At 41.0% G+C, this 9,204-nt stretch overlaps 1 protein-coding gene across 1 annotated transcript; it reads left to right on the top strand.

Moving 5' to 3' along the window:
- Positions 1 to 1,123: 1,123 nt before the first annotated feature.
- LOC139928003 (G-protein coupled receptor 4-like) lies at positions 1,124 to 2,735 on the top strand. Its single transcript, XM_071920341.2, has 3 exons — positions 1,124 to 1,300; positions 1,911 to 2,080; positions 2,186 to 2,735. The coding sequence occupies exons 1-3, from the start codon at positions 1,124 to 1,126 to the stop codon at positions 2,733 to 2,735; spliced, it is 897 nt and encodes a 298-aa protein (XP_071776442.2).
- The last annotated feature ends 6,469 nt before the right edge of the window (positions 2,736 to 9,204 follow it).

Below are 9,204 nucleotides of genomic sequence, written 5' to 3'. Positions count from 1 at the left end.
AGTAATGTAGTAAGTAAGGCCTATTTATTTATTTATGAATGGCAACATTGACCAATATCCCTTGGTTCAATTATCATGAAATTTAGCAGGAAATGTTCGACAGATTTTTGACTTCTTGTCTCACTTTGTTGCTTGTTGCTCGTTATCTACCTATGTTCAATTTAGTTTAGTTTAGTTTAGTTCAGTTTAGTTTCTATAGTCAGAGCCACAGTGCCAACAAAACAGATCAATAAAGATATTCCTGTGACCTCAGAGTAATCCTGTGTAGGTAAAGAACTAAGAGCCAGGGAGAAAAGGTACAAACTTCTTGTTTCTTTTCTAAACATGACAGGAGGATTTTTATTACAAGTACCAGAGGAAGATGGACATGATTAAAATCAAACATCAGCTTTTCTCTTATTACAGGAAATGCATGTCACATCTGATGATTCCTATCAAAGAAGCTGTTATCTGTTCATTAGAAGCAGAAATAGATAAATAGGAAGCTGCTGTGGGGGATTATTCACACTATAACTGCTGAAGGTTGGCTGTTCGGATGCAGATGAAGAAACAGCGGACCTTGGCAGATGCAACACATTCAGGTTGTGGTCCAGCAGCTTTCAAACCTTCAATTTGATGTTTTATTATTTAGCATACGTTAAATTTAATGTCATCACTTCTTAGTGATTCACATTTTTTATAGATAGGCTTACATGTAGTTTGTTCCTTTTACCTATTTTATTCCTGCTGTATATAATTGTTTTATTCGTTTTTCAATTCTGCTTTTAATGTCTAACTTATTATACTAATTATTACTGTTATTATAAGTTGTAGTATTAACAGTAGTGACTAGCATGATGCCTATTCAACCTGAGGGGCCACGTGCTCCCTTAGAGATTTGATATCCGATATCTCTCAGACATAAAACTAACCTTTTTCTTGCTTTTCCTTTTTCTGGTATTTATTATTTATTCATGATGATTCTAATTCGCCATAGCATTGCACCTCGGTAACTTTGGGGACCACTATGCGTCTGGTAGTAGTAGCAGTAGTGGTGGTAATAAGAGAAGTGTTGAGTAGAGGCTAAGAAACTCTCCGCCTTTCCCTGACCTGCTATCCCCAACAACAGGTCTCACTCTGAAGAATGGAAGCTTTGCACAACTCTACCATCTTAAGCAACGGCACTTTTATTATCATCAACGGCACTGATATTATCACGCTGGAGCCTCACCGCCCAGCCGCCTTTCATGTGACGGCATGGATCGTCATCTCCATCGGCCTTCCTTTGACCTTGCTGGCCATTTGCACTCTGGTTTCTCTGGTACGATAATTGTAATTGACATCTATTCATTTGTATGTGTACCTGTCTGTCTATCTTTGTCTATCAGGATTTCTGTTATTTATCTATAGGCAATGAAACGTGATTCAGTTTTTTTCAAGCATCGCATTCATTCATTTTGTACCTGCTTAATCCTTTTCTGATTCACTAGAGACTGGAGCCTTTCCTTGTACATTCATACCTGCAGGCAATTTAGTGTCTCATCCACCTGACATGCATGACTTTGAAATGTAGGAGGAACCCTCCGCTGTGACAGGGAGGACATGCAAACTCCTCACGGCAGGGCAGGGAATCAAACCTGCATCCTTCCTCCTGTGAGGAAACAGTGCCGGCCCTATTAAGCCCTACAGTGTAGCATTTTATTGACTCATCTTTATTCTGTCAAGTTCTGTTTATTGTTTCATCCAAGCCTTGATTCATGTATTTCATTTATTTGTGCCTTTGTTCGACCATTATTTCATCTACACATTTATGCATTCATTCATTGATTTGTGCATTCTTTCATTCCTCATATCTTTTACTCACCCTCATTCATTGAAATACATTTAATTTTACTTTCTCAGATCATTTATTTTTACCACTGTTCCTGTAGGTGCGAGACGGCCATGCTGCTCCAATCTACGTCATCAACCTCCTCGTCTCCGATCTCATCCAGTTCTGCTGCATGGCCTGGGAATACACCAGCTTTGATTTGTCTTCTAGCATCTACGATACTGGGGTGGTGGCTAGTCTTGGCTTCATGGTGTGTATAGCCATGGAAAGGTATCTAACCATCTGTGTGTGTTTGTGTGTTTCCAACACATCCATCTATCTATCTATCTATCTATCTATCTATCTATCTAACTAGATAACTATCTTGTATTACAGGTATTTGGTCATCGCCTACCCACTGTGGTACCGCTTCAGACGAAACATCAAGGCCTCTGTGGTGATTTCCATTGTGGTCTGGGCCTTCTCCGTCATCCTGCTCTTTTTCACCTACCTTTTTGGTTTCGTGGAGCAATGCATCCTCTTCTCCATCGTCTTTCTCCTCCCCTTCCCCCTGCTCATCTTCTTCCTGGCTGGGACCCTCAAAGCTCTGTCTGCTTCCATCTCTGTCCCCCCAGAAGAGAAACGCCGAATCGTGGGAGCCTTGGTCCTGGTGCTGCTTAACTACACGCTGCTGTTCCTGCCCATGATCACTTGGTTCCTGATGGCAGCAACAAGCTCAACTGGCCCAAATTTTCACCCTATCCTATGTATCATCGTCCTCCAGTTCAAACCTCTTGTGGACTTGGTTCTGTATGTTTTCATGAGGAAAGGAGCTGTAGACAAGCTGCTGGCCTGCCTGTGTCGGTGCAGGATGACCAGAGAGCAAGAGCAGGGACAGATCAACACCGTGAATGGCGATACCACAGGGAGGGTCAGCTCTGTGTAGGAAGAGGAGGAGACGGAGAGAGAGAAGGGGGAAGGAGGGGGAAGAAATGGAGGGAAAAGAGGAGGTGAAGAGAAGAGATGGGAGGAGCCTTCTACCGCCTAGAGAAGAGTCGTTGATAACGGTTGGGAATGTGACACCTGAGAGCTGCAGCCTCTGTCTACTTTTTTTTGTCTGTTTATTTGTCCGTCCGTCCATCACACATGATATCCACAGATTGGATTTTGATGAAGTTTAGGGGAATAATGAATCTCACCCGTGTCGTCCATCAGGCCGATGGAGGACACGGATGAGACCATCAAGAGCTGCCGATAAGATAAAGCTAAGCCCATTCTTCTGCTTTTATTGTTTATGTTTTTAATTATTGCTCACATTTTTTTGTTTTATATTGTAAAACATGTTTAATTGTTTGTAATTCTGTAGCTATAAAGTGCATTATTATTATTATTATCATTGTTATTATTTTGAAAATAAAGCTTGGTCCAGACAACCTGAGTTCATAGCCAGAGTACATATGGCAACAGAAGTTGAAATACAAGCTGCTGCAGATTTACTGGGTGTACACATTTTCACACACACTCAGCAAAAGTGGATTAAGTACTCCACGTCAAAGCCAAAATCGAATGAGGTGAGAGCAATTTACCTGAAACATTGCAACCAGTGTCATTATGAGGTTGTCACTTGTGTTAAATTGAAAGATGATGTCATTTGTGCTCATCTGTGCAACAAAAAACATCCAAACTCAAACCCATGTGTGGTTGTATCAGATCAGCGCAAACTTGAGAAACAACAATATCTTTATAAACATAACGAAAACTACAGGGAAAAGAAAAAACAATACAACAAAGATTTATATACCCATGATGAAAAGTTAAAAAAAAAAAGAAAAGAAAATACACTCAAGACATGCACACAGATAATAAACAATACAGGATAAAGAAAATAAAGTCAAGCATACAAAAATATGCAACTAATGAACAGCATCAGAGAAATGTCAGACAGTACAGTAAGGACAAATATGCAAATGACGAACAGCACCAGAGAAATGTCAGACAGTACAGTAAGGACAAATATGCAAATGACGAACAGCACCAGAGAAATGTCAGACAGTACAGTAAGGACAAATATGCAAATGACGAAGAGCATCAGAGAGATGTCAGACAGTACAGTTCAAATCGATACAAAACTGACAAAGTTTTTGCAGAAACCCTTAAAGTGAAAAATGCAGAAAGACGGATTGACTTACAAAATAAAAGGCAAGAAATGGAGTTTGTAACTGAACAATTCAGACTAAATATCAGCACTGGTTTACAGTATGTGTGTTCTGTATGTCATCGGCAACTGTTTCAACATCAAGTATTAAAATGCAATAAGGAGGAGTATTCCAAAAAAGCAGCACTGGTAGCTGCAACCATAGAGATATAACAGTTGTTATATCTAGTTGTATCAACACTGTTATATCTCTATGGCTGCAACAGCCAGTAAATACATTGTAACTTATGTTCACAAATGCTGTGACACTTGTATTGAAGACTGTATTTTCAAAACTGGACCTTCTGGTATGCTATGGATATGTTTTCTCTGTTGCTCAAGAGGTTCTTGACCAATATTTTGAGAACGTGTGCATATGTGGCTTTAAATTGTGTAACATCACTCATAATAGAAGATTTTGACCCAAGGGCAATATGCAGAAGACAAGGCATGCCTGCATTTATTGAACCATTAAATAAAACAACATCAGCATGTAAGATCCTCTTGCATAATGTTCAAGGGCTGCTATTGCATTTGGAAGACATGAAACAAGACAAGAGGTATATGGAAGCAGACATAATCTGTGTTACAGAAACTTGGCTAAAGCCAATCCATTGCAACCATGACACTAAACTGAATGGATTCTCATTCCACAGCAAGCCTAGACATCTGGCATATGATACAAGTGAGCCATTATTTGCTGCACTGAAAGAGCAACAACATGGTGGAGTTGGTATAGGCTATAGTAAAGAACATGTTGAATGTACTGTGACAGCAGCCCTACACTTTACCACACTGAACTTGCTTTAGGCTGCTGAACATGTTCTAGGCCTACACCTTGACATAGACCATGCCTTTGTCATATTAACTAATGTTAAGCACATGCAACCTAATATAAATGCGTTTTGGCTGTACTTTTTGCAGCCGTAACTACCCTAAGTAGCCTAATATTGCCAAAGTGTTTGACAATAACTGCTACCTTCTCTTTCCCATAATAGACCATGGAAGCCATCAAAAAAAGTAAAATTGAAGTTGAAGGCTACATCCATGACGTGTCCCCATTGTTGGAAGGTGCTGCTACAAAAAATAAATACTTCAAATTTCTTTAAAAATAAAAATAAAATAAAATAAAAATATTTTTTTTACAACGAGCCAAAAAAACTTATTTAATTCTCAAAACTGTCATAGCAATTTCCATGAAAATCGCGATCTATATTCATATTTCTATGAGATCTAATTGCTAAATGGCAACAATTCTGCCGCATGTTTAATAGGGATATTCAATGCATCAAAGCAAGCGCTCCTAATTTCGCCCGAAGTTACATCAACAAATAACAACACTGCGTTACACCACGTGACGAAATGCGCACATGCAGCGCGAGCAGAAACCAGCTACAGGAAAACAAATCCAGAGAGAGACAGAGCGAGAACAGCAGACACACACGCGAAAACACTTGTTGAAAGGTTGTGTTGTAAATGAGAGAAGACAACAGACGTAAGTTGATTGTTTTTATGTTCAGTGTTGGATTCATCTACCAGCTGAATTTAAGCTATTTTGTCTGTTAAAAAACAAGCACATATCTTGACCAGGCCCACGGCGCGTGTGTTCAACTCTCTATTTCATTTCATTTCATTTCAATGCATTGAACCATTGCCCCACGGTTATCAATTAAATGACCTAATTCCATCAATGTCACTTAGATACCATGAGATAACAACGTTATCAGTGGTTAAAGTGTGTAGTGCAGCAGAAGACGTGTTATCATGTTACTCTTTGTAGTACCACAGCAGACTTTGGAGGAAATTGTGGAAAGTAGTTAGGTTTACTTTTCACAACGGAAGACTCACAAACATGGCTGCCCTATTTCCGCGGGGTAAAGCTCGGTTCTCACTATTGCCAACAATGTTAAAAAGACAACTTTCTGTCGCCCATAACTCTGTCTGTGATCACAAATTTTGTGTTTCAACATAATGTATAACGCATAACCACACATATTAAAGGCATAGTTCACACTTTAGAGTTACACACTGTTAGTGATATCAAAGCATGTACATCACCCTGGACAGCAAGTTCCATGGTGACACATCAATCTACTAGTCCCATGAAGCACCCACAAAAACAAACAGCAGCAAACAGAGACATCTACTAAAAAACATTTTTTGTCATAATAAAACACCAACAAATTTTACCATCCACAAATCAATAATACAACATCTTTTGCGTATTTCCCATGCTTGATTCTCTTCTAAGACCACCATATTGGTGACCAGGATATCCACATATAAACAGCTAATGGCGCAACACTGCACATGAGCTTACTGTGCATTTAACATGCTCAATGTGCCATAGCTTAACTGACCACAGGGGGGAGCCATTGATTTAGTAAAGACCACAGATGCAGCATGAACTCTGAGCTGCAAAAACAGAGAAAAATACTTTAACTTAGGTCAAAACATCTTAGAAATATCTAAAGAAACATACTACACCAGCCATTAGGCGTTAAACAATGCACTTTATTCAGTCTATAACACGTGCACAATAAAACATGGGGCAGCACAGCAGGAAAAAAACCCTGATTTTATGAATTCCATTACTATAAAGAGACTGAATCCAGGTTTAAAGGGGCAATAAGTAAGATTTTTTACTGCCCCATAGCACAAAAGGTGAGTGTGAAATCCTGGCAAAAACCTGCAGTCCCTTTTACATGTTAATTCATATGATTTATCAGGTAGGGTGGACACTAATTCCAGTTCAGTACCTCAAGTTATAGCTCTGGTTCCTGTTGTTTTGCTGTTTTTCTCATCCTGATAAGGTGTTTGTGATCTGGCTTTGTGTCCTGACCTGGTAGGAAGGCCATGACACACAACACTACAACTATTCACCACATGCCACAAACAAGCTAATGGCTTCATGGCTTTTTTCCCCCCATTTCTAGGCAGCCACAGCAGCCCAGCAGCAACCAACAGGTGCAATGAACTTAGCAACCTGCTGGTGGAGGATGCAGGAGCAGAGAGGAGGAGGAGGATCAAGAGGAAGGCCAGCTCTGGGAAGAGCCAAGAGGAGGCCAAGATGAAGATGAGGGGAGCCACCCAAAGCCCTCGAGTAGAGTTGGAGGAGGAGGTGAAAGCAGAAAGAACTTCACCTGCTTCTTCCCAAGACAACTCCATTGGCCCTTCGTCCCACAACACAGCCAGGTCTTCCTCAGTCAACACTGGCAGAACTAACAGCAGAGGTCAGATGAGACCGACAGAAAGATAGTGTGTGTGTGTGTGTGTGTGTTCCATATGTAAGTGCTAAGCTAAATGCCTAATTTCTACAAGGGGCTAGTTTAGGGTTAAGATTAGAATTAGGTTTAAGGAAATTGAGGTTAGGACTAGGGGTTAGGGAATGAATGTAATCAATGAAAGATCCTCATAAGTATGTTAAACAAATATCTGTGTGTGTGTGTGTGTGTGTGTAGCCAAATTTGAGGCCAGGTTTGAGGAGGTGGCATCGCTGGGCAAAGGAGGCTATGGATCAGTCTACAGTGTGCCTGTTTGCCTGTAAGCCACACACACACACACAATTTACCATTCACTATATGTAAGTGTCTAAGCCTTAAGTATCTAAGTATTTGTGTTTCTGTCCTGTAGGTTACAATAAAACATATTCCGAAGAATAATGTGGTCTACAAGCGAATGGTGAGTGATTTATTTATTCTTTCTGTTTAAATTACCACTATCATTTGAATGTTTAACATCTCTCTTGACATCTCTAGGTTGCTTATTTTTATATTGGGTATGAGGGGAACACATGCGAACACAAACTTACAGCTGCTTTTATTTGAAGCACAGTGTCTTGAATGCATATATAAAACCCAAACATTACTGTGACTTATTCTTCTTACACTAACTGGAACTTATAGAACTGAACAAGAGCAGCTTGGACAGGATTTCTGGAAACGTATGAGTGCTGCACATTTATACACACAGGTTTCATCAGCATTGCTTTGCTTTCTGTGTGGGTTTTCTTTCTCATCCGCCTCACTGCACCCGCTATATTTCTTTTAGACTCTGAATGGGAAGGTGTGCAGTTTTCCCCTGGAGGTGATACTGCTGCTAAAAGCAGGAGCAGGAGCTCAACCAGGATCAGTAGGCAGCACAGCAGCCGTGACCCTGCTGGACTGGTTTGATCTGTGCGGCGAACTGATCCTGGTGCTGGAGAGACCCGTGCCCTCCATGGACCTCACTGACTACCTGCAGGCCAGAGGGGACTCCATCCAGGAGCACGAGGCTAAGGTAAGTGGGTGGAGGAATGGATGTGTGTGTGTGTGTGTGGTCTCCCTCAGAAGAGCAGTCCCATGATCTGAATGTTGTTTTAGAAGCATTTCCACCCTGACAATCTATCTAAAATTGTATTTCTCTCTATCACTCTCTCTTTCTATCTCAGATCATAATGAAGTGAGACATCAAACTGGAGAACATTCTAGTAGAAACAGGCTCTGATGTCCCGCACGTGTCCGGATGATAGACTTCGGCTTTGGCTGCATCCTGAGGGAAGGATCCTACACTGATGCCTCTGGTACGCCGCCTGGCTTCTCTTCCTGCTCTTCACTCTTTTTCCAATCTCTGAAATAACGGTTTCATTTGTTTTCAAGGTTACCCAATGCCCTGTCTCCCCTCACTGTCTCTCCCCTTTTTCTTTCTCTCCCCTTTTTCTTTCTCCATTTCAGGCTACCTCCTTCCCTCTCCCTTCATCTCTCTCTGTCTGAATATAGGAACCTCTGCGTACGTCCCTCCAGAGCGGTACCAGCGCAGCTCCTAGAGAGCGGGTCCCACCACAGTGTGGCAGCTGGGGGTGGTGGTGCAGCATGCTGGCTGGATGTCTCCCCTTCAACACCAGGAGGGAGATCGTCCACAAGAAACCTAAACAAAGTAAAACGCAGTCACACACACACACACACACGCATACAGACAGACCAGGTTTGAGTTAATCTTTGATCCCTGTCTTTCTCTCCAGATTACCAGGATTTTTTGAGAATGAGTCTGGCCAAGTCTCCTGAGCACCGTTTCACCCTGGAGCGCCTGGTCCAACTGATCCAGACCTACACTGGATGAATCTACGACTTGCAGAGATAACACAATCAAACACCATGAAAATCAGTTTATTTTTGAAAATCTGTTTAAAAAAATATAATTTCTTTGAACCATCTCCAGTCTTGGTGAATTATTTGATTATTTG

This window comes from Centroberyx gerrardi, chromosome 20 (assembly GCF_048128805.1).
Source record: "Centroberyx gerrardi isolate f3 chromosome 20, fCenGer3.hap1.cur.20231027, whole genome shotgun sequence".
NCBI lineage: Eukaryota > Metazoa > Chordata > Actinopteri > Beryciformes > Berycidae > Centroberyx > Centroberyx gerrardi.
Note: the sequence above shows the minus strand (reverse complement) of the source record. Positions and strands in the feature narration are given on the sequence as shown.

What these genes read in the sequence shown, in the direction of transcription:
- LOC139928003 (XM_071920341.2), top strand. Translation starts at nt 1,124, where the DNA reads ATGGAAGCTTTGCACAACTCTACCATCTTAAGCAACGGCACTTTTATT. An exon ending in TTTGCACTCTGGTTTCTCTG is followed by an intron (nt 1,301 to 1,910) that starts GTACGATAATTG and finishes CTGTTCCTGTAG; the next exon opens with GTGCGAGACGGCCATGCTGC. An exon ending in GTGTGTATAGCCATGGAAAG is followed by an intron (nt 2,081 to 2,185) that starts GTATCTAACCAT and finishes CTTGTATTACAG; the next exon opens with GTATTTGGTCATCGCCTACC.